This window comes from Astyanax mexicanus, chromosome 3 (genome assembly GCF_023375975.1).
Source record: "Astyanax mexicanus isolate ESR-SI-001 chromosome 3, AstMex3_surface, whole genome shotgun sequence".
NCBI classification, from domain to species: Eukaryota; Metazoa; Chordata; class Actinopteri; order Characiformes; family Acestrorhamphidae; genus Astyanax; species Astyanax mexicanus.
The window spans coordinates 64,695,586-64,720,027 of record NC_064410.1 but is presented as its reverse complement, the minus strand read 5'-3'; the positions used below and the strand labels follow the sequence as shown (position 1 = coordinate 64,720,027).

At 36.9% G+C, this 24,442-nt stretch overlaps 1 protein-coding gene and 1 long non-coding RNA gene across 4 annotated transcripts; both read left to right on the top strand.

Moving 5' to 3' along the window:
* The first annotated feature begins 230 nt into the window (after nucleotides 1-230).
* On the top strand, nucleotides 231-4,627 carry LOC111191641 (uncharacterized). Its single transcript, XR_007438153.1, has 2 exons — nucleotides 231-1,591; nucleotides 3,064-4,627. It is a non-coding gene; the product is annotated as an uncharacterized LOC111191641 (long non-coding RNA).
* Nucleotides 4,628-5,851: 1,224 nt separating this feature from the next.
* Nucleotides 5,852-24,241, top strand: prkcsh (protein kinase C substrate 80K-H). 3 transcript variants are annotated; one of them, XR_007438138.1, is made up of 18 exons: nucleotides 5,852-5,944; nucleotides 7,018-7,191; nucleotides 9,308-9,424; nucleotides 9,648-9,743; nucleotides 9,846-9,903; nucleotides 14,056-14,173; nucleotides 15,118-15,247; nucleotides 15,657-15,741; nucleotides 16,825-16,903; nucleotides 17,161-17,244; nucleotides 19,150-19,314; nucleotides 19,421-19,511; nucleotides 20,347-20,416; nucleotides 20,507-20,596; nucleotides 21,132-21,206; nucleotides 21,417-21,516; nucleotides 22,406-22,627; nucleotides 24,009-24,241. XR_007438138.1 is itself a non-coding variant. In XM_022667179.2 (18 exons), the coding sequence occupies exons 2-17, from the start codon at nucleotides 7,077-7,079 to the stop codon at nucleotides 22,547-22,549; spliced, it is 1,617 nt and encodes a 538-aa protein (XP_022522900.2). In that variant the 5' UTR covers nucleotides 5,852-5,944; nucleotides 7,033-7,076; the 3' UTR covers nucleotides 22,550-22,580; nucleotides 24,009-24,241. The 3 variants fall into 3 exon arrangements, 2 of the variants coding, with proteins under 2 accessions (XP_022522900.2, XP_022522899.2); XM_022667179.2 differs by having other exon boundaries at nucleotides 7,033-7,191; nucleotides 22,406-22,580; XM_022667178.2 differs by having other exon boundaries at nucleotides 22,406-22,580.
* Nucleotides 24,242-24,442: the final 201 nt, after the last annotated feature.

Genomic DNA, 24,442 nt, shown 5'->3' with positions numbered 1-24,442 from the left:
TTCGAATACAGCCTCTGAAGGATGCAGCCCCTAAATTGGGACACACTGTAAAGTTTTTGTCCCCCCACGCGATGCACGCGCTATTTTATTTCATATTCCGCCAGCAACACCCCTCGTTCTCACCTGAAGTACTGCGCCAGCACCCCCCCCCCCCCACCCCCCGTCCGTAAACTGGGGTGCCTTGACATCTCGCATATATTTAAAGTGTGCCGTGATAGAAAAAAGGTTGAGAAACGCTGGTCTAGTCGATAGAAGACAGAGCTGTAACCAAGAGTTACTTGAGTGGGCATCTAATTGGTGGGTGGATGGGTTGCAACCCTAGGCTACTAGATTGGATATCTAACTGGGCAATAGTCGGGCACCAACCTAAGGCAACTTTATTAGGATCTTTTGAGGATTATTCGCCATGCTTACCTGATTGGGCATCTAATTGGTTGACGGTAGGGCTAAAACTCTAGGTTACCTGATAAGATGTCACTGGATAATTAACAGAGATGTAAACAAGAGTTACTTGATTGAGTATCTCATTTGTAGATGCCAAGGCTGTAACTCAAAGCTACTTGACTGGGTATCAAATTAGTGGATATAAGAGCTTTATCCCAACATTACTTGATTAGGCATCTAATTACAGCCCAAAACTACTTAATCAAAAATCTAAATAGCGTTTGGTAAGACCCAATTGATGGAATGTGTAGTTGATATTTGACAGTGCTGTAATCCAGCATTACTTCAGATTGAGGGATGGTAGAAATGAAGTCCATCCTTTTCTGATTGGGCATCTAACTGGGGGATAGTATTGCTGCATAACCCAGTCTTAACTCATTCTGATTGGATGTCTAGTTGAAATGTAATCCAGGGTTGCTTGACACTTGACATAATCTAACTGGTGGTTGGTAGGGCTGTAACTGAAGGTCATCCTGACTGGGCATCTGATCAGTGGATCATAACCCAAGGTTATTTGACTTATTTGAGTGTGTAGGGCTGTGGAGGACTGTAAACCAATGCTACTTGATTGAGCATCTAAACATCTAAATAAAAGGCTTTTTGATTGTGTGTCTGTTTGATTGATGGTATGGCTATAACCCAAGGTTATCTGATTGGATGCCTAAGCAGTGCTCAACCATAGTTAATTGATTGGTCATCTAATGTGTGGATGCTCTAACTGTAACTCAATCTAATTAATGGATGGTTGGGCTATAACCCAAGGTTACTTGATTGGGCGTATATTTGGTGAATGGTCAGGCAGCAACTCAAGGTTACTTTGGGGTTTAGATGATGGATGTTAAGACTGTAACCCAGGGTTATTTAGTTAATGGATGGTTGAGGAATAGAAGCTCTAACCGATGGCTACATGACTGAATATCAAATTGGGGAATGGTAGAACTGAACTCCATCCTTACTTGATTTAGCATCTAATTGGTGGATAGTTGGGCTGTAGCCTAAGGTTATTGATTGATGAGTGGGTGTCTAATTGATGAAGATTAGAGCTAAAGCTCTTAGTTGATGGATTGAAGAGAGGGTTGAGGTGTCTAACTAACAGAAGCTGTAACCCATGGCTACTTGATTAGGTATCTAATTGGAGGACAGTCAGGTAGTAACTCTAAATTAAATGATTGGGAGGCTACTTGGTTGATGGTAGAGATAAAATGTAAGGTTATAAATTTGAACTTACAGATGATAGATGTTGGTTTGGGTTGTAACTAAAGGTTACCTGTTACTTGTGTGCTTAACTAATGGAAGGTAAAACTGAAATTTAACTACTTGATTGAGCATCCAATTGGTGGATAGTTGGGCTGTAGTTTAAGGTTATTGATTGATAATTATGAGTCTAATTGATGGATATCAGAGCTGGAGCTTTTAATTGATGGATTAAGGGTTGAGGTATCTAAAGAAAGCTGTAACCCATGGCTACTTGATTGGTGGGGCATCTGATTGGTGGATAGTTGGGCTGTAACTCAAGGTTACCTGAATCAATGTCTAGTCGATAAATCCAGAGCCAGTCAGGCGGTAACCCTAAGTTAAATGATTGGGATTGAGCTTTACATTGATAGATGTTGATTTGGGTTGTAATTAAAGGTTACCAACGTGTGTGCTTAATTCATGAATGCTAAAGCTAAAACCCAACTACTTGACTGAGCATCCAATTGGTGGATAGTTTGGGCTGTAACCTAAGGTTATTAATTGATGATTAGTTGTCTAATTGATGGATTGTAGGGGGTCTAATCAAAGGATATCAAAGCTCTAAAGCTTTTAGTTGATGGATAGGGGGTTGAGATATCTAACTAACGGAAGCTGTAACCCATGGTTTTTGATTGGTAGGGCATCTGATTGGTGGAAATTTGGGCTGTAACTCAAGGTTACCTGAATGAACATGTAGTCGATAAATCCACAGCTTCTTAATCATGTATCTAATTGGAGGACAGTCAGGTGGTAGCCCTACGTTAAATGATTGGGATTGAGCTTCACATTGATAGATGTTGATTTGGGTTGTAATTAAAGGTTACCAACTTGTGTGCTTAACTAAAAGATGCTAACACTAAAACCCAACTACTTGACTGAGCATCCAATTGGTGGATAGTTGGACTGTAGCCTAAGGTTATTGATTGATGATTGGGTGTCTAATCGATGGATATTAGAGCTAGACCTTTTAGTTGATGGATTGATGGTTGGGTTACATGACTACTTGATTGGTGGGGCATTTGATTGGTTGATAGTTGGGCTGTAACCCAAGGTTACCTGAATGAACATCTAGTTGACGAGTCTAGAGCTACTTAATTAGGAATCTAACTCGAGGACAGTCAGGTGGTAACCTTACGTTAAATGTTTGGGAGGCTACTTGGTTGATGGTCAAGCTTTTAGTTGATAGATGTTGGTTTGGGTTGTAACTAAAAGGTTACCAGCTTGTGTGCTTAACTAATGGATGCTAAAGCTAAAACCCAACTACTTGATTGGCAGGGCATCCAATTAGTGGATAGTTGGGCTGTATCCTGAGGTTACCTGAATGAACGTCTAATCAATGAATTCAGAGCTACCTGATTAGGTATCTAATTGGAGGACAGTCAGGTGGTAACCCTACATTAAATGATTGGGAGGCTATCTGGATGATGGTAGAGATATAACCTCAACTAATTGAAGCTAAAGCTGAAACCCAACTTCTCGATCAATCATCTAATTGGTGGATAGTTGGGCTGTAAATCCTAAGGTTATTGATTGATGATTGGTTGTTTAATTGATGGATTAAGTAGGTAGGTTGTAACCCAAAGGCTATCTGATCTGGTTGGTGGAACAGACGTCATTCCCATATGCATTTGCCCTAGAACTTCCCCTAGAAAATGCTTTGGTTCGTGGCTTTTCATCAATAATGTACGCTTTTAAGCAAACGAATACTATTTGCCATTTTAACACGATACTGTAGCAATCGTTTCTTATTAAGGAATTCTTCGATTATTGATTACTTGCTGCCATTCTTTTTTGAATATCAAAGGGAAAGTGTTTTCTTTGAACAGTCTGTGTACAGTTTTTATTTTTGTATCATGCCGGTCGGTGGTCAGGATTATCGAGGAACTATTTACGAGAAAATAGTATAAATATTAGACTTATCACTGCTTGTTTTTGTATATACTGTAATGTTGGACTGTAAATTTGAGTCGATCACTCGAAATCGATCGTTGTCGTCGGCGGCGACTAATCGCGTATCACTTTTCACTTTTCACTTTTAGTTGTGACGAAGCGTAGTTGATTTGTCGGATTTTTTTGCAGAAGCACCCTGCGCTCTCTTTTTCTTCTCTTCTCGCTCATCTCTCTCCCCCGTCCTGAACTTTTTTATTTCAGGTTTACGGTGAATAAAGACCCTCCCGCCATCCTGAACTCGTGTATATTTGATCTGTATTTGAGATTAGACTAATCCTTGGTGAATTCTAAGACTTGTCTGTACCAGCACTTTATTTTGCTGTAGGTGGCGAGGTGGCTGACGTGGGTTATAACGGTGTTTAGCTGGTGTTTCTGAGGGATGCAGTATCACTACTGTTGCACGGGGGAGACGCTCTTTACGGCTCGGTCTCCAAACTGTTGCCAGAGGAAGACGCTCGACGCTCGGCGGCGGCGACGGCGGCTGACGCTCACGAGATTTACGATATTTCACACGACGACAGTCAAACTGATCTGGGGAAGAATGTGGCTTAATAATAATAATATTAATAATAATAATAAAAAATATGTTTTATTTGTATTTGAGTCACTTTCTTCTCGTGAGAATCCTTTATGGAACGACTCTCTGGGCTTTAATTAATATGTTTCTTGTTCATAAATTACGATGATGACGATATACAGAAAAAAAAAATAAAAATACACACCAGAAAATGATTGTAATATTTGTAAATGACATTGCTGTATTGTGTATAATGTGTGCAAGTTATTTTATATTATATTATTTTTATGAAAGGTTGTCCTCTGAGAGAACTGAGGTGTCATTTTGTGAATAAAATGCATTTAATAAGCAAATGGCTATATATATAAAACAAATATATATATCAGTATATTTTTCTTTTCTTTCACTGTTCAGTACTGTAAAGTGTGTTGAAAAGACGAATAAAGGATGATTTTTGTAATAAATGTGATGAAGATCATACAGCGCTCGTTTTCTTTCCTCTACTACTATTAGAACAAAAAAATCTAATTTTAGAAATATATTAAATACTTAAATAATATAAAATATTCAACTGTTACTGTTAAGGATTTTAGAAAACTAGAAATAAATCATACTTTTTTTATTAATAAAAGAGTTTTATACCAGTACAAAACTGATATAATTGTAGCATGTGCTCAATTTGACCGGCACAACCAATCAAAATCTCTATTTTAAATAAGGGGCGGGACAACAGACAGTCACTAAAACTCAGCAGCAAACCCATTAGACACTGCAGCTCTGCCCCCTGCTGGCTTAATCATGCTCCTATAAAAATAAAACCAGTACATGCCTTTAGGTTCAGAGCTTAGGTTAGAGATTTTGTTATAATTACAAATTATATATTTAAGTGTAAAAGAGTAGTTAATGTTCAGGTGGAGAAAAAGATGTGATGCCAGTTTCATATAAAATCTGTTTTTTACATCACACTAGAAAAATAAGTGCACAAACGTTTCATTAACACATCCACAGAATGAGCATGAATTATCAACAAACAAACAAACAAACAAACAAACAAATAAATAAATAAATAAGTCCATACATTTAGACATTAGATAATTCACCGGACATATCTTATGTAACATTTTGAAATTTATTTCTTTTATCTCAATAGATATGCAGTATTTTTGTGGTAAAAGCCAATTTCTTTAAATGACAATATATTTATTTGGAATTCAGGAGAAATGTTCATTTTACTCAGACATATACTTAAAAATAGCAAAATCAGAGAAACTGATCATTTTAAAATGGTCTGTTATTTTATTTCGTAGCTATATATATATATATATAACACATTCCCACGACCTAAAATAAATAAAATCCAGTTAATTTATTTTACTTATTGCTTACATATTTTACTTATTATTAAGTAAATCACTAATTAATTATTTAGATAGTAATTATTTAAGACACTATGTAATTATATTATATTATTTTATGAAATTGTATATGTTGTATATATAATAATGAGATTGTATTTTAAAATTACGAATTACTATCTCAAAATAATGAGATAGTAGTATACTTAATAATAAAAAGAATGTACTGGATATTTTTATTTAATCATAGTAGGCGGGAATGGACTTCCTTAAATAGCCGTATTAGCGTCGTAAAAACTGAAAAAAATAATGCGGACATCAAAAAGAACTACATTACCCATAATCCAACACGTCGCCTCCCATTCGTCCACCAATCAGAGCGGAACAGCGCGGTGCGCGTGAGCAGGATACAGGGCTGGAGCGGAGTTCGCTAGGGAAGCAGGTAATCAATGATTAGCTCCGGGTTATTTTATGTGTTTTCTGATTAAATTATTGATTAGTTTATATGATTATATACAGCAGGAGCGCTGTGAGATATGAGAGAGATGTGCTAGATATTTATTTTATTACTATTTTACTGTAAAATCCGGATTTAACGCCTGTTAGCACAAGCTAAGCTAGGCTAAACTAAGCTAGGCTAATCTGTTCTATAAGCTGATATTAATAGTGGTGTATTATAGATATTATTATATTATAGAATTACAATTAAATACAGATTTATATCAGTAAATATATCTAATATAATTCTCTACTCATGCCTAATATCTGACGAACAGTTTCTGCCTTATTATATTCATTATATGTATTATTTCCACAGGAAAGTAGAGTCAGTATAGAAGCAAATAATATAGATAGATTCATTAATAGATTAAATAAGTATGTGACCGTATTTATCACAACTTATCAATGAATTAAATAACTTAGAATAAAGAGGGATGTGGTATTTACTCATGGCTCAAAGTTTCCCTTAATATTCAATACCAAAACATTTCAAATAAATAATTCCAAATCTGATTTACTAATAGATAAATGTGGGGTTCTGCAGGGTTCAGTGTTAGGACCTAAACTCTTCACTCTGTTTTTAAATGATATTAGTAAAGGATCTAAATTGTTGTCTGTTTTAATAATGATACTAATTTAAAATGAGTTTTTATTTGCTGATGGTACCAGTTTATATTTATAATATTGTATTACTATTTGAAAGTGTGGAATTGCTTCTAAATTCAGTGGTAAAGGGAATTTATTGTTTTAAAGACATGGTTTGTTGTTAATAAGCTAGCATTACATTTAAGAAAAACTAATTTTATAATATTCGTTATAGACAAATTAAGAGTTAAGTTAAGTAATTATATTGAAATTGATAGAGTGAATAAAAATAAATATCTGGGTGTAATAATTAATTGTTGATCATGTTGGAAACAACAAGTAAATAATGTAAAAAAAAAAATGTCCAAAATCATTACAATACTGTAAAAATTAATAACTACATTTGTGTACAATGTGTTTTAACTGCAGGTTCTCTGTGTGTAGATAATAAGTAGATTCTTCAGGTGTGTAGAGGAGGACTGCAGGTGATGATGATGAAGATGAAGATGAAGAGTATCACACAGATGTTGGTAATGATGATCCTGGTTGTTGGATTTGGATCAGCTGTGGAGGTTCTGAGACCACGAGGAGTTCCACTGTCCAGTAAGATCAAACCCGTACTGTAACCACGAGCTTACTCTCACTCTCACACTCGCGCTGTCTCTCTCACTCTAACTCTCTCTCACTCTGTCTCTCGCACCATCTCTGACTCTCTTTCACTTACTTTCTCTCTCTCGCGTGCTGTCTCTCACTCTCTCGCGCAGTCTCTCTCTTTTATGTGCTCTCTTGCTCTTTCTCTTTCACGCTGTCTCACTGTCTCTCTCTCTCGCGCTCCCTCTCTAGTGCTGTCTCTTGCTCTCGCTCTCTCTCTCATGCTGTCTCTCTCATTCACTCTGTCTCTCTCTTTCTTGCACTCTCTCTCTCATTCGCTCTGTCTCTCTCTATTTCTTTGCACTCTCTCTCTCTCTCATTCGCTCTGTCTCTCTCTATTTCTTTGCACTCTCTCTCTCTCTCATTCGCTCTGTCTCTCTCTCTTTCTTGCAATTTCAATTTAATTTCAATTTAAAAAAGCTTTATTGGCATGAATTGCAATTAACAACTTTTGCCAAAGCAATGAAACAAGAAGTTAATATACAAAAGGTAAAAAATAAAAATCAAATACATATAATATACATACACATACATACACATATACATTAACACATCTTACATATAAAAGTAAATATAAATAAATAAAAAAAAAGAAAATAAATGAACTTGCACTCTCTCTCTCATTCGCTCTGTCTCTCTCTTTCTTGCACTCTCTCATTCGCTCTGTCTCTCTCTTTTTCTTGCACTCTCTCTCTCATTCGCTCTGTCTCTCTCTCTTTCTTTGCACTCTCTCTCTCTCATTCGCTCTGTCTCTCTCTTTCTTGCACTCTCTCATTCGCTCTGTCTCTCTCTCTTTCTTTGCACTCTCTCTCATTCGCTCTGTCTCTCTCTCTTTCTTGCACTCTCTCTCTCATTCGCTCTGTCTCTCTCTCTTTCTTTGCACTCTCTCTCATTCGCTCTGTCTCTCTCTCTTTCTTGCACTCTCTCTCTCATTCGCTCTGTCTCTCTCTCTTTCTTGCACTCTCTCTCTCATTCGCTCTGTCTCTCTCTCTTTCTTGCACTCTCTCTCATTCGCTCTGTCTCTCTCTCTCTTTCTTGCACTGTTTCTCACTCTGTCTCCTTTGCACCGTCTTGTGCGCTGTCGCGCTCTCTCCTGCTGCTTCTCTCTTTTTCTCTTTAATGCTGTTTCTTGCTCTCTCTCTTTCTCTCTGTCTCATTCTCTCTCTCTCTCTCTCATGGTGACAGTATATCACTTACTCTGTCTCTCTCTCGCACTGTCTCTCACTCTCTCGCGCAGTCTCTCTCTTATGTGCTCTTGCTCTTTCTCTTTCATGCTGTCTCACTGTCTCTCTCTCACGCTGTCTCACTGTCTCTCTCTCTCTCTCTCTCGCTGTCTCTCTAGTGCTGTCTCTTGCTCTCTCTCTCATGCTGTCTCTCTCATTCACTCTGTCTCTCTCTCTTTCTTGCACTCTCTCTCATTCAATCTGTCTCTCTCTATCTCTTGCACACTCTCATTTGCTCTGTCTCTCTCTCATTTGCTCTGTCTCTCTCTCTTTCTTGCTCTCTCTCTCTCTCTTTCTTGCTCTCTCTCTCATTCACTCTGTCTCTCTCTCTCTCGTACTCTCTCTCTCATTTGCTCTGTCTCTCTCTCTTTCTTGCTCTCTCTCTCATTCACTCTGTCTCTCTATCTCTCGTACTCTCTCTCTCATTTGCTCTGTCTCTCTCTCTTTCTTGCACTGTTTCTAACTCTGTCTCCTTTGCACCGTCTTGTGCGCTGTCACGCTCTCTCTTGCTGTCTCTCTCTTTTTCGCTCTAATGCTGTATCTCTCTCTTTCTCTCTGTCTCTCTCTCTCTCTCATGGTGACAGTATAAGAGTGAGATTACTCATGTCGGCTCTTTCTTTATGTATTTTATGGTAACAATTAAGAAACAGGTATCGAAAAAGAGTATAGTTTGTGTATTGGTACCAAAATTCAAAGTATTGTATTGATTTAGATCATTATAAAACAATACCCTAATGTTTAATAGCAGTGAACCCCGCCCCTTTATTCAGTAAGAATGAGTCTGTAAATAAATATTGTTAATTTCTACACTAATATACCTGGTTGTTTATTTCCTGTGTGAGCAGAGCGACAGTTCTACGAGGAGGATAAACCGTTCACCTGTCTGGACGGGTCTCGCACCATCCCGTTCGACCGGGTAAATGATGATTACTGTGACTGTAAGGACGGGTCTGACGAGCCAGGTACTGAAGCCACGCCCATACTGTGATTAATCCTCTTTATATCTGATTTAATGAGTTTATAACCTGATCTCTCCACTTTCTGTTCAGTATCAGATCCCAGATCAGTTCAGATTTTCAGTCTTTCTGCTCAGAACATCAGAACTGTGCTGTATATAATAAATATAATATAATATATAATGATATATATATATATATATATATATAATCACTGCTGTGTGTTCAGGTACGGCTGCTTGTCCTAACGGGAGCTTCCACTGTACGAACTCCGGCTACCGGCCCACCTTCATCCCCTCCTCCCGCATCAACGACGGCATCTGTGGTAGGAAACTGCCGCACAACACTCCTTTATTTATTTATAGTTTATATTTATATAAAAACACCGTATAGGGGTGTGTAAATACTATTTATATATTTATTTTAGATTGCTGTGACACTACTGATGAGTACAACAGTGGAGCCAAATGTGAAAACACCTGCAGGTAAGATTAACAATTAAATATAAATCAAGATAAAAACTTTTTTTAAATTTTAAATAAATTAGAGTATTATAGGGGTGTGACGAGATCTCGCGAGATTAAACGTGACGATATTTCTCATCAGGCTTAAACCTGTCTCGCGGGAGGAAAAAAATAGTTTAGTGTGGACTTAAGAGGGATCTGGCAACCCAGTAGCGATACAGCGGGTAGCTGGGGAGTGAGAGCAGCCCTCAGCAGAAGAGGAAAATTCAGGTATTTGTATAGAACAGAGGTCAGTAATGGGCGGACCGCGGTCCGGGGGCGGACCCAAACCTACTGAGAAGGATTTAATTGTATACACGCTTTGCGGCGCAGTAAATCACAGACCAATCACGTGTGGGGTAAGATCACCAAACGCTCTCTTCAGCCAATCAGATCTGTGCAGACGCGGTAAGAAAAAAATAAGTAAATAAACACACCGCTCCTCACGCGGGATCAAACCCGTGTTGTCAAGGTCACGGTCGTGAAAAAACGCCTATATAAGGAGAAACGAGAACTGGACCATACTGAACTCTAATTAAATAACTTACCCCTGATATAGAAGATGCTTCTGCTACTTTTAAGTTGTATGTCTGGCTGCATTTTGGCTCCAGTGGAAACAATAAACGGTAACAGAGAGACCAACAAGAAACAAACCATATATAAATACTGTAAGTAAATCCTACACGTGACTGCGAGAGTTATGGGGATTGGATACAGGCCGTATAAAGTTTCTTTTGGGAGCTACATATGATGTTCTGCCAACGCCACAAAACCTTGCTCAGTGGGTGGGTGAGGATCCAAGTTGTAAGCTATGTGCAGGAAGTGGCACGCTGAAGCACATTTTGTCGGCATGTAAGGTGAGTCTATCCCAGGGGCGCTACACATGGAGGCATAATCAGGTACTTAGATCTCTTGCAGGTGCACTTGATAAGAAACGGTTAGAAGTTAATAACATGCCCATGGTAGGTTGCAGTAGGGTAATCACGTTTGTGCGTGAGGGGCAGCATAGTGGAGAAACAGCACAGTGCTTGAAAACTGCTGGTAAGTGGGTCAATGCACGAGATTGGAAGTTATTAGTGGATGTAGGTAGTAAACTGCAGATCCCAGAGTGCATTCTGGTTACAACCTTGAGGCCGGATGTAGTGTTGTACTCTGAAAGTAAGCGGATAGTGTATTTTATAGAGCTGACTGTTCCGTTTGAAGACGAGGTAGATGGAGCTTATGAAAGGAAAAGGCTGAAGTATACAGACTTGGTGGCTGAGGTGAGAGAGCGTGGGTGGCAAGCGTATATTAGACCGGTAGAGATAGGTACTAGAGGCTTTGTTGCGAAGTCTGCCACAAGACTGCTGTCTGAATTCGGAATTAGAGGTTGTGTGCTAAGGACTGTAGTGAAGGAGTTGTCAGATGTAGCTGAAAGATCTAGTCAGTGGTTGTGGTTCAGAAGGGCTGAGGCTGTGTGGGGAAGGGAGTGAGTTTGTGCTTCTACAGCAAGCTTGGAGGGGGGTAGGTCTGGGACGCCAGACTTCACTGTTGAGCCTTCTGGAGGTGTCGTGGGCCTAATTCAGCGAAACACTGACGAAGGAAGGTGCCTGCCTGATGACCCCTGAGAAGAGCTTGCACTGAAGTTTGTGTTAAAGTTTGGATGAAGGGGATTGGTGTGGTCCTGCTCTTGTAATAATTTGTCTCATGAGTTTTTGCAGACGTCTGAGTACTTGGCAGTTGAGGCACGGACCATGAACATAGTTCGCTATGCTTCTGGATTCTTGTCGAGCCGGTATCAGATGGTAGTGGTTGCTGTGTTCTGCTCACGCAACTTATAATGTGATTTATTGTGTGTGATTGTGCTTAGGTAAGTGTGTTGTTGCCATAGTTAAAGGAAGTGAGCTTAGATTAAGGAGGGATTCTGTTTGTTCATAGGTTATTTTTTGGTAGGTCTGTTACTTGGCAGTTGAGGCAATGGACCATGAACATAGTGTTAGGCTGTGCTTCTGGATTCTTGTCGAGCCAGTATCAGATTGTGGTGGTTTTGCTATTGTTGTTAGTTGAGTGAGTAGTAGATCCTGGCTGAGCCCTATGCATAACCCCAGCTGTTAGGTGCAGGATTTGTCAATTTCCTGTATTATATTACTTCATAGACAGCTGTACTAATCCCTTAGCTCTGTACTGTATTTAAAAACATGTTCTGTCTCTGTTTCACTTCAAGCATAGTCTTAATATGAGTGGTTATGGTTCTGCAGAGTTAAATTACAAGAGAGTTAGGAGAAAAAACACACAAACCCTAGTCTTAATATGACTGGTTGTAGTTTGCACTTTTTGTTTGCTCTATATAAGACCTAGAAAAGTTTTATTATTTCTATTTCCTATATAATCAATGTGTGAGAGAAACCAGTCTGTTAAGTTTGAGTTATATGATTTTGTCAAATAAAACTCTAGTTTTCAAGCCATTTTTCTTTTTTGGCATTTTCTTTAAAATGTTATTTTTAAATCTTGTCTTTTCTCGTTCTCGTGAACCCAATATCGTGTCTCATCTCGTCTTGTAAGATTAGTGTCTCGTCACACCCCTAGTGTATTATAATTTAATAACTTAAAGCAGTTACTTGTCTTGCTGCATGACCCAGCTTCTCTTCAGATTCAGTTCATGGTCAGTTGTCCTGATATAATTCTCTGGGCCGTTCTGGTTCAAATGTAGCAAAACAGGCGCAAACCATGATACTACTACCACCACCATGTTTCACAGATTGTAGAAGTTTCTTATGCTGGAATGCAGTAACTGTTTTAATTTCTCCAAACGTAGTGCTTTTAATTTAAACCAAAAAGTTATATTTTGGTCTCATCCGTCCACAGAACCACTAATTTAATGACAGTAATGTTCTTTTTTGGAGATAAGTGGCTTTTTCCTTGCAACCAGCCATCCACTTCATTGTTCTTCAGTCTTTTTCAATGATGGATTCATGAATATTAGCATTAGGACATTCGCCAGTGTAAGAGAGAGGCCTTCAGTTGCTTAGAAGTTACCTTAGGGTAATTTTTGCGACCTTGCCGACTATTACACTATTAACACGTCTGGCTCTTTCCGAGAAATCACCTTTTTTCGTGCCATAGTTCACTCCTGTTGTGAACAGCTGACTTTGGCGCCGCTCGAGTTAATTTTATCCAGCACTCTATACCTCTATAACTAAGGCTGTATCTCTGAAAAGTTTTGTCCTTTGAGTTTTAGAGCTGTAAAATTGACTGTGGGGAGGAAGGCAGCAGGTAGGCGTTCTCTGCTGCAGTGCTGTTGGCCAATCAGAGGCGATATAGTTGCATGTATGAATTTATTAAAAAATATATAAAATATAAAAAAAAAAGAAAACTCTCATTTAGTGATCTAAAGCAGGGTTATACAGAAACATTTTTTTTTTTTTTTTTTTTTTTTACAAAAAACAGCTCACATGTTATTCATTTATACTAGAGACACAGCTAGACATTTTAAAATGTATTAAAAAAAAACACTGGAATGAGACCTTTAAGCAAATAAGCATCTATTTAAACATCTATCATACGCAGGGCTAAATAATACGGCCAACATTTATGTTACAACATATTACAAAATTTCCTTCAACGGGGCGCCGAGTGGTTCAGCAGTCTAAAGCTCTGTCACTATGAGCAGGACGTAGCAGGTTCGAATCCCGCTCATGCAGCTCATGCATCAAGCTGCCGGCGCTCAGAGGGAGCACAATTGGTCCTGCTCCCTCTGGGTGGGTACAGTACAGTAGATGGCGCTCTCTCTCCCCACTTCACTCCTAGGGTGATGTCTGCAGCACAGGGCATCTGTGAGCTGATGTATCAGAACCGAGTCGCTGCGCTTTCCTCCGAATGTTAGCGCTGTGATGCTACTCGGCATCAGCAGCATCTGGAAAAGAGGCGGAGTCTGACTTCACATGTATCGGAGGAAGCATGTGCTAGTCTTCACCCTCCTGGTTTGTTTGGGCATCACTAGTGATAGGGGGAGGAGTCCTAATTCGTCGTGTAAATTGGGGAGAAAATGGGAAAAATTATAAATAAAATTATAAAAAAAAAAAATCCTTCAACACAATGCAATTCTGATGTGGATATGAACAGTGTAGTTAATTACTCTCTTATGCCTGTTCTCAGGGATCTGGGCCGTAAGGAGCAGGAGGTTCTGCAGAAGATGGCTGAGATCACTAAAGAGGGATTCCTGCTGAAGCAGCAGCTCATTCAAGAAGGAAAAAACGGACAACAGGAGAAACAGGTTACATATAAACTCAGTATTTGAAGTACTCAGTACTGAAGTATTTAGATACTCTTATCTGAGGAGCTGTTAAAGGAGAATTCCAGTGTAAAACATGATAAAGAGTACTAAACGTGGTAGAATAGCTCACCTCCGCTCTACTGCAGCTTTCAGAGATCCAGTAAATTTGTGCTTTTTACCAGAACTCTTTACAGCGGCCACATCGGAGCATAATTTACCCTGATAAATCACTTTTTACACCGTTATCCAGCTCAAAGTAGCTCCACACCTCCTTACTAGAATCCGAGAGGAGAGCCCTGACATTTAAAACGAGGCATTACTAACTTAAAAAGTGCAGAAGAAGATTATTAAACACCACTGTTTACATCCTATAACACTACTAGCTTCAGCTCTGAGCACCGCCATCACTGTACTGATAATGACATAGACATATATATATATACATAGACTCTGCATAGCCTGCCTCCTGTTGTAGCAGCTGGCACCCAGTGCATTTATTTACACTGAGGAAGTAACATGTATGTACATGTAATTTTATAAAATGTATTCATTTATTACTAAGTTATAACGCTTAATATGCAATACCATATGTCCTGTTGGAAAATGAAATTCCCAAAAATCTTACAGCACTTCATGCTTCCCTCTGCTGATAACAACTTTTCATTTTTTCATTTCATTTTCCAGCAGGACTTGGCACACTGCCCACACTGCTTACGAAAAGTACCAATTGGTCTTATTATATAATATTCTAATTTTCTGAGACACTGATTTATGAGTTTTTATTGGCTGTAAGCTTCATAATCATCAATAATAAAATAAATAAACACTTTAAATAGATCATTCTGTGTTTAATACATCTATATAACATATGAAATAAAGTAACTTTTGAATGATATTCTAATTTGTCTATATATGTATGTATATGTGTGTGTGTATATATATAGAATAAGCTGAATGAGCTGCAGAACAGTAAGAAGGAGCTGGAGGAGAAGGTTGAAGCTCTGAGGACGGTTAAGGAGACGGCGGAGCAGCCTGAGAAAGAGGCTAAAGAGCGCCACCTGAAGGCCTGGGAGGGTAACTGCAGCCAAATCACATCATTATTACAGATATTAACACACCACTGCTGCCTCCCTGCTACAGATCTATATAAATACACACCTAACACACACTGATTTACGCTTTACCTGAGAAATCTGCTTTATATAAGGTTTAAAACTATTTTTTTTTTACATTTTAAAGCCGATATTCCCATTTTTTGCAACTAATAAATTATAATAATAATAATAATAATAATAATAAAAATCAAGACACAAAACTACTGAACATAAATATTTACTTAGCACAGTCTACTCTTCTTTGCTCTTTTTTGCAGTTCATTTGAAACCAAAAACTCAGTGTTTTTGAGAAAGAAAATTGACTGGTTCTGGTTCTGTGTGTGTGTGTGTGAACTGGTTTTAATGGGGTTGTGGGGTGTGTGTTACAGAGCAGAAGGCTGCCGTTCAGGCGGAGAAGGATAAAAATAAGATGGCGGAGGCTTTTCTGGAGCTGGATGACGATGCTGATGGCCTGTAAGTGCAGCGCAGTGTGATGTTAGCTTTGATTAACTCTCACCAGATCTTCACATGACCTTATTCCACTGATCCAGAGTCTGATCTTTATGATCTGTAACAAACTGAAGTTGTTTTTACTGGTTATTTTCATTGATAAGAGCTTTTCTTAAAAAATATACAGCAGTTTAGTCCCTTTAATCTCTTCAGTTCCCTTCACTGCAGTGTGTGTGTGAGTGGTAAAGCTCTTACTTTCACTATTAACCAACATATCCCTGAATGCTGTTTTTATATAATTTGATTTCATTTCACCAAACGTTTAAGTGATAATGCACCGATTAGCATCATTCACCTCTCTGCTAGATGATGTTCCTCCACTGTTCTTCCACTGTTTAATAATAAATTGTTAAGTTCTTAACTTCAACATCGATTTTAGTAATTTCAGTGGTTTAATCTCTTTAGATGTTTTCTCTTCTTTGCTGATGCAAACCAATAATTTCACTCTTCTGAAACCGAGGAACTGACAACCACTGTTTTTACAACCACAGGATGACAAAGTCTTTTCACATGGTTGTTTAACCGATGAGAAGCTACTCCCTGCATCAGCTAGGGTAAAATAATAACGTGTTGCAGCTGACACATATTATTAATCACCCATGCAGTAATTACTAATTATCTTAATTACTAATTGCTTAGTTAATTCCAGGTGAGCTTCACATTTTTTCTTAGCATGAGGTCGGATAAGAGCTTTTCTTACTGCTACACAGCTGTTTAGTCCTTTTAATCTCTTCAGTTCCCTTCACTGCAGTGTGTGCGAGTGGTAAAGCTCTTACTTTCACTATTAACCAACATATCCCTGAGTTCTAGTGTTGATTTTATTTCTCCAAAACTTTTAAGCGATCTTGTGCCGTCAACATAATTTAAGATCATTTTTTTAGATCACATTTCTTTATGAGTCTTTCCATGTGGTTGTTTAAGAAATAAGAAGCTACTCCCTGCATCAGTTAGGGTTAATTAAGACCTTGTTGCAGCTGTAACGTTAGCATGCATGCAGTAATTATTATTCAATATGTCTGTGTGTGTGTGTGTGTGTGTGTGTATCAGTGTGTCGGTGGTGGAGCTGCAGTCTCATATGGAGCTGGACTCGGATGCCGATGGTTCTGTGTCGGAGGCTGAAGCTCAGGTAAACCGGTTTTATTCACCTGTTTCATATCTACATTTTTTTCAGATTATCAAACAAACGTTAATATCAGACCAATATAACATGAAACTGTCAAGTTATTAGATTTAGGGGTTAAATACATTTTTACACAGAGTTAGATTAGTTTAGATTTATTTTTTCCCTTAATAAATGGAATTCTAATTTAAAAACTGATTTTATTTGTATTTATTCAGGTTATATTTGTCTGATATTAAAGTACAGTGTGATTATCTGTGCAGGCGCTGCTGGGAGGAGTGGATCGGGTGGATACAGCAGCGTTTGAGAGCGTGTGGAGTAATATTAAGGATAAATATGTCTCAGAGGTGAGTAATAATTTTACTTTTTACTACACTTTTTTACTGTTATTAGCAAAAGTAAAAAAAATCACACTGTTCTCATTATTTCCCATTATATCTCTACTAGAGACAGATTATATCTGTCCAGTATTATTTATTTTACTTTAATCCTGGATATATGGAGATATATGGAGTGCATCATTATTATTAGTATTATTAGTATCATGATATTCTGTTAAAAATCTGATAAAATTATTGTATTGTTTAATATCTCAGTTAGGGGTGTGCCGTATCATATCATATCATATATCATATCGTATCATATGCAGTAATAACATATAATTTTCATTTTGTTGCAGTAGTGTATTCAAGAGTATCGTTATCACAGAAATACCATAAAATATCGTGATATTATTTTAGAGCCATATCGCCCACCCCTAGTATACACACACTAAGCAAAAAAAAAAAGCTCCACACATTAAAATATTCTTATTTTAAAAAGCATTAAATTTACCCTGAGATATTATAATATTATAATACAGTAAATAGTAAATAGTTATAGTTCTAATGAACCTCACTACACTATTATTACTGTGTGACATGTTTAAGTTTTACTTTATTTAAGAAAAGAAACATATAGCGCTTTCGAGAAATGATTTATTATGTGATAATGGTACGTTTTGTACTATAATACCATTGTTTCAGTAATAATTAAAAAATAATCATATATATATATTTTTATACTGAATCGCCAAAGTATTGGATCGAGTACAGGGAAATACCTAATCTCTACTTTCCAAAAACTGAATTATAGCATATTTAGCATATTGCATGTAAACGGCTAAATTATGCGTACGATAAGAACAGCATTAAACTAAATCTTAGCTTATAAAATTATTATTAGTTTCAAGTAGGGGTGTCACGATTTCGATATTTCATCGAAATAGTTTGAAATTATGTCATGGTCTCGAGCATGTGAACATTCTCATCTTCTTAAAGAAAAATTTTTAAATATAAAAATAACAGTTGTTTTGTCTAGCCTCAAATATGTTAATAGTTTTGGTACCTTAAGGAGCATCTTTCTCTCAGATAAAGTTAATAATATATCTTTATTAAAGAAAAAAACTTCTCATTCTCAGGGACCGAAAAAGTCTTAAAGTCTTATTTTTCATGTTTAACTGTTATAGTAGGATAGAGTTCAGTTTGTTAAGGCTCTAATTGTTCTATTATTTTGTACATGACTGTTCCTGTATTTTTTATTATTTATTTTGTTATGTTGCACATTGCTGTTTTAATAGTGCACACTGCTGCTACCAAAAAAAGCCACTAGATGGCATTACATATATATCTTAATTAAATTATTTAACTTTGACCGTTAGTGCCTAATGTGGTGTATTACAGATCACTTGTATCACTTTGCATCACTTATATCAAGCCCACCTTTTGAAATAAGATATTGTAAATCTGATGAATCAAACCAATGACTGACCATAGACTAATCTAAAACTGGCATAGGCCTCTCTACTGTAAAAAAAAATTGAGAATTGAATAGAATCGTGACCCTAAAATCGAAAAAAAAAAAAAAATCGAATCGAGGATTTAGAGAATCGTGACGCAATAATGATCTTATTTTTTTATATGTATTTTTTATTTATTTTATATTTTTAAAAGAATTTTTACCTTATTTTAAGTAAAAAAACACTAGTCTAGTTGTTATGATTATGTAAAATTTGAAGCCAAAAAAATAAAGTATTTTAGTCTGATTTGTTAGCCTAATTTAAGCATATATATCTCAAATTACATTTATCTTAATTTTTTGCCAATACACCCCCCTCCCACACATACATAATTTAGCAATATACTATCACAATATATTGATATATTAATATTATGTTTATTTCTCTATAAATGCGTGTTTGTTAATGTGTTCAGTCGCAGCCTGTAGACGCGGCGCCGGCGGACGCTACACCTGAAGAGATCAAAGAGCCCGTTACCGATAACGACTCAGATCAATACCCCAACGATGAAGATCTCCCTGAGGAGGAGGAGGATGAAGAAGATGAAGATGATGATTATCCTGAGGAAGATGTTGATAAGGTAAGTGGAGAATAGTGTATTTACTGATGCTCTTATTCATAACTATTCCTATCTAGCTATCTAGTGGGCAGGGTCTTTTATATTTAAATTATTCATTACTGTTTAGGCTCCTCCCACTGCGAGAACTCCAGAGAAGAAAGATGAAAATGAGGAGGCCATGCCACCGTATGATGATGCTACTCAGGCCCTGATCGATGGTCAGTTTCTTATTCTGCATGCACTGGATTTTCACTGGATTTTCCTTCTAATTCAGCACCCAGTGGCAAGACCTGTAAAGCTAAGTTAAGCTAAGTAAACAAAACTGTAATTCTTAAAAAAAAAAAAAAAATTAACAAACAAAGTTAAACGAGTGCTGGATGTTAATCTCCTAAAAACTGTTTAATTGGGTGAGTTAAGCTCTTCTGTTTATTTACAGCAAGATATGATTTCCAAATTTCCACTAAGGCTGGGTGCAGCAGCATTAGCATTATTACCAAGCCACTAGCAGTTAGCAGCTAATGCCGCTCAAAAGTGCTACACTGAGGAACCCTGAGTGTTTCCAGTAAGGCAGGGCGATATTAGCTAGCGGTTTCATGTAGTTTGTTTTAACACAGTAAACACACAGACTACAGTTCAATATTCTCACCTCTGAATGATGAAAGAGCTAGTAGCGCTTAGCATGGTTAGCGGCTAATGCTAATACTGCTCCACCAGTCTCGGTGCTGGAGAACTAAACTGAAACTCCTGTATAACTCTGTACTTCAGTGGAGTGTCTTTACTGCTCCTTAATACCTGACTGGTAAAATTCATACATAAGGAGCACCAGATTATAAGCAGCTCTGATTATTTTTGGGATCAAAGTTCAAAACGTTATTAAACCCTAATTAAACATTTATTCATTTTTACAATGATATTGGATTATATACAGTACGTTTAAACAGCAGCACATCTTCCCTAAACTGTGTATCTGAGTTATACTGGTTATTGAAACACTAAGATCATATTGGATCAGACTGGTATTGTAATGATTATGGGGTTGTGTGTGTTCCTCAGGTGCTCAGAAAGCTCGGGAGAACTTCGAGGAGTCGGAGAGAGCTCTGAGAGATATGGACGATCAGATCAGGTGAGTTAAAACTAAACCTGGACTCTGTGTGAGATTATAACACTGTATTAATGATCTGTTATTAATATTAATATCTGTGTGTCTCTACAGGAATATAGAGAAAGAGATTTCGTTTGATTTTGGGCCGGAGGGCGAGTTCTCCTACCTGTACAGTCAGTGCTACGAGCTCACCACCAGCGAGTGAGTTCTAAACCACCCAAATAATAATAATAATAATAATAATAATAGCTTCTCTATAAGCATTATATAGAGATATATAAAAATATGTAGAGATGTGTAGTAATATTTAGATATGTAGAAATATATAAAAATATGTAGAGACATATGGATATATGCAGAGATATATAGAGATATGTAAAAATATAAAGGTATAGAGATATGTAGAAAATATAAAGGGATATAGAGATGTATAGAGAAATGTAGATAGATATGTAGAGATAGGGATATGTAGAAATATATAGAGATATAGAAATATATAGCAGTATATGTAGAGATATGTAGAAAAAATGTGTATATATATATATATATATATATATATATATATATATATATATATATATATATATATATATAGAAATAGATATATATATATATATATATATAGAAATAGATATGTAGACAAATATAGACATGCATAAATATGTAGGGATATGTAGAAATATTTATATATGTATATAGTCGATGTGTTTATATTTATACAGTGATTTCTCTGTAGGTATATATACAGGCTGTGTCCGTTTAACCGCGTTTCCCAGAAACCCAAGTATGGAGGTTCAGAAACCAACCTCGGGTAAGATTATACACACATACACACATACACACACACACACACACACTATGTGGACAAAAGTGATGGGACAGCTGCTTATTCATTGTCTTTCTGAAATGAAGCATTTATAATAAAGAGTTTATCCTGTGTATTGTGTGTGTGTGTGTGTTTGTTTTTGTGTGTTGTGTGTGTGTGTGTGTGTGTCTTTTGGTGTGTGTGTGTGTTTTGTAGGACATGGGGAACGTGGGCAGGACCTGAGAGTAATAAGTATCTGGTGATGAAATATGAACATGGTACCGGATGCTGGCAGGGTCCTAACAGGTCCACCACCGTAAGTCCCGCCTCCTTTTATACTCTACTGGATTTATAAAAAAACTCCAGGATTTAGGGAATTATTTTTAGCTGTAGTTTTTAGTTTTTAGTTTCCTGCAGCTGTGGATCAGATCTGCACATCGTTCAGGAGGAGTTTTAGCCCATTCCTCCTGCAGAACTGCTTTAGCTTTAGCTAATGGGTTTTGTTTCGGGTCATCGTCCTGTTGCATTACCCAACACTCTCTGAGTTTCTACAGAGCTGATGTACAGAAACTCCCATGTTATTCTGTAGATTATGATGATACAAGTTCACCAGACCGAAAAGGATCCTATTCTTTATCCACCAGTACTATAAGATTTTTATGGTTGTTCTTAATGAAGACGTGAACGATCGTTTTGATCTTTTTTATGTTATAATTATTTTAGACACATTTATATTTGTCAATACATTTGAATTTGATATGGTCTATGACAAATTCATGCAGAAAAACATGAAATTCCAAGAAGTTCACATATTTATTTTTGCCACTGTTCACAGTTTCAGCATCTGCCATGTCAAATTATAGCAAATTAAATCAACTTTATTTATTTAAATTAACTTCAACTGTTTTAACTGTTGTTTTATTTTTAATTATTTTATTTGTTTATTCGTTAAATAAAATCTAACTTTTTTTTTTACTGTTTTTCTAATGCTTTTGCTATTTAATTTGTATTATTTAGTTTAGCTTAACCTGATTAAAAACTTTCATTTAATATTTTTCAGGGTTTTTTTTAATATTCTTTATGTTTTAAATGCTAGGCTGTATTACTGAGGGAAAATAAAGGTTGATTGATTAATTGATTGATTTGAATATAATTAATTGATCTGTGAATATATATATATATATATATATGTTACCTGTGTTCAGGTGAAGTTGACGTGTGGGAAGGAGACGGTGGTGACGTCCACCTCTGAGCCGAGTCGCTGTGAGTACCTGATGGAGTTCATCACTCCGGCCGTCTGCCAGGAACCGTCCTCCACCGACCCCCAGCGCAACCACGACGAGTTCTAGAACCCACAATCTAGAACCGGAGAACCCGACGGTGAGAGTCACAACACGGGGATTCTTAGTGTGCTTTCACACCAGTAGGTCTGTCCCAATAACTACAGTATCGATTTATCGTACAATATATGAACATGACCTCAACAATTTTTGATAATCGTGATATTTTTCATCTATTGTTTTTATTTTTATGTTTGTTCACATATATATATATATATATATATATATATATATATATATATATATATATATATATATATATTTATATATATATATAACAGTAAACAGTATTTTATTCAGTCCTGCTTCAATAACTGTGACTCCATAACACACACACACACACACACAGTGTGGACTAAAGTAGGTGAAGAAATAAGTATATAATTCCCAAACTAATTATAATAAATGATTATTTAAATTTTTGTTGTCTTTTGAAAAGTGTATAATTACCTTTTTATGCTATTCTGTTATTATTAGTTCAGTGTCATTTTAATAGTCTTAAAATTACAAAAATATAGTGTATCGCAATAATTTCTGGGACAATATATCGTACACAAAAAATCGTATCGTGACAGACCTACACACCAGCACCAAACAGAGGTAATAAATAAACCCAATAAACTCATCAACTAATTCGGATCACAGAAACTTTCACAACTACAGGTGTGAAAATGCACTTACTGGTCCATTCCTATTGGTCCATTCCTATTGGTCCATTCCTATTGGTCCATTCCTATTGGTCCATTCCTATTGGTCTGCATTTGCTGTAAGATGCAAAGTGGAGAATACAGAAATCGAGAATATTTACTTCATTTATTCCGATCAGGGACAGAAATAAAAAAGTAAAGTAATTTTCTGAAGTTTTATCTTGTTTATCTTGGTAACAGAAAACACAGGAGCTCCACTGACTGAATACAACCTAGACAGACGCCAACAGTCAGACGTTCATCGCTATCTCGGTAACACAGGCGCTGTGCCGAGCCGAGCGTACACCCCCACTTATTACACACACATGAACACACAGCAGCACAAACCCAACTTTTACATCAACAATAAACAGAATAGTAAATAAAATAACATTGCTGTTCCCGTAAATGAGCTGCTGGAGCTCCTTCACAGCGTCAACCAGCAGCTCAGTTTCCTCTGCTGAGAAGAGTTTGTTGAACACGTCCAGGTAGCTGCACCGTTACAATAGCAATCCACCAAAGACAGAGCTCACCTGATCTACTCTTAAAGAGAATGATGAGCAAGAGACACTCTGATTGGTTTATTATTTCACGTTACGCCCAAAATATGTTAAACACACCCATCATTAATTAAAGAGAATTAGTACATGACTTTTGCTCTGTGTTTCGAGATGCGCAAGATGTACTTTCCCTGTTGTTACGATAGCAAAGACACAATGACACATCCTAAATCAAGCTGTTTAACTCCTCCCCCTTTCCTCTCTTTCTCTCTGTTTGGGCAGGTTTCTCTTGGGGACCACACCTCTACCTGTCACCCAATCATCTTCACCCGGCTCACGCCTGCACTGATCAGCCCTGGTTCTGGTTCTGGTTCTGGGGATAATCCTGCAGTAGATAGGTTGTGTCAGTAGTGTTTACCTGATTTCACTCGTTTAGTTTCACTGATGAAGATCTCTGCACACATTCCATCAGTTCTTCTCTTCCTAATAAAGTTCTTTTAATGTGATGATCCACACTGTGCTCTCCTGTGTTCTTTATTTTCTCACTTTCTCGTCTTCTCAGCTTAATAACTCAACAATTCCTCAACACAGCTCAAAAAAAAGTAAGAGAGCACTTCAGTTTCTGAATCAGTTTCTCTGATTTTTCTATTTATAGGTTTATGTTTGAGTAAAATGAACATTGTTGTTTTATTCTATAAACTACAGACAACATTTCT

Bases quoted from the DNA above. Each gene is read 5' to 3' on its own strand.
- prkcsh (XM_022667179.2), top strand. From the start codon at position 7,077: ATGATGATGAAGATGAAGATGAAGAGTATCACACAGATGTTGGTAATG. The intron at 14,174-15,117 runs GTTACATATAAA...GTATATATATAG, and splicing joins ACGGACAACAGGAGAAACAG to AATAAGCTGAATGAGCTGCA. The intron at 17,245-19,149 runs GTGAGTAATAAT...TAATGTGTTCAG, and splicing joins AGGATAAATATGTCTCAGAG to TCGCAGCCTGTAGACGCGGC.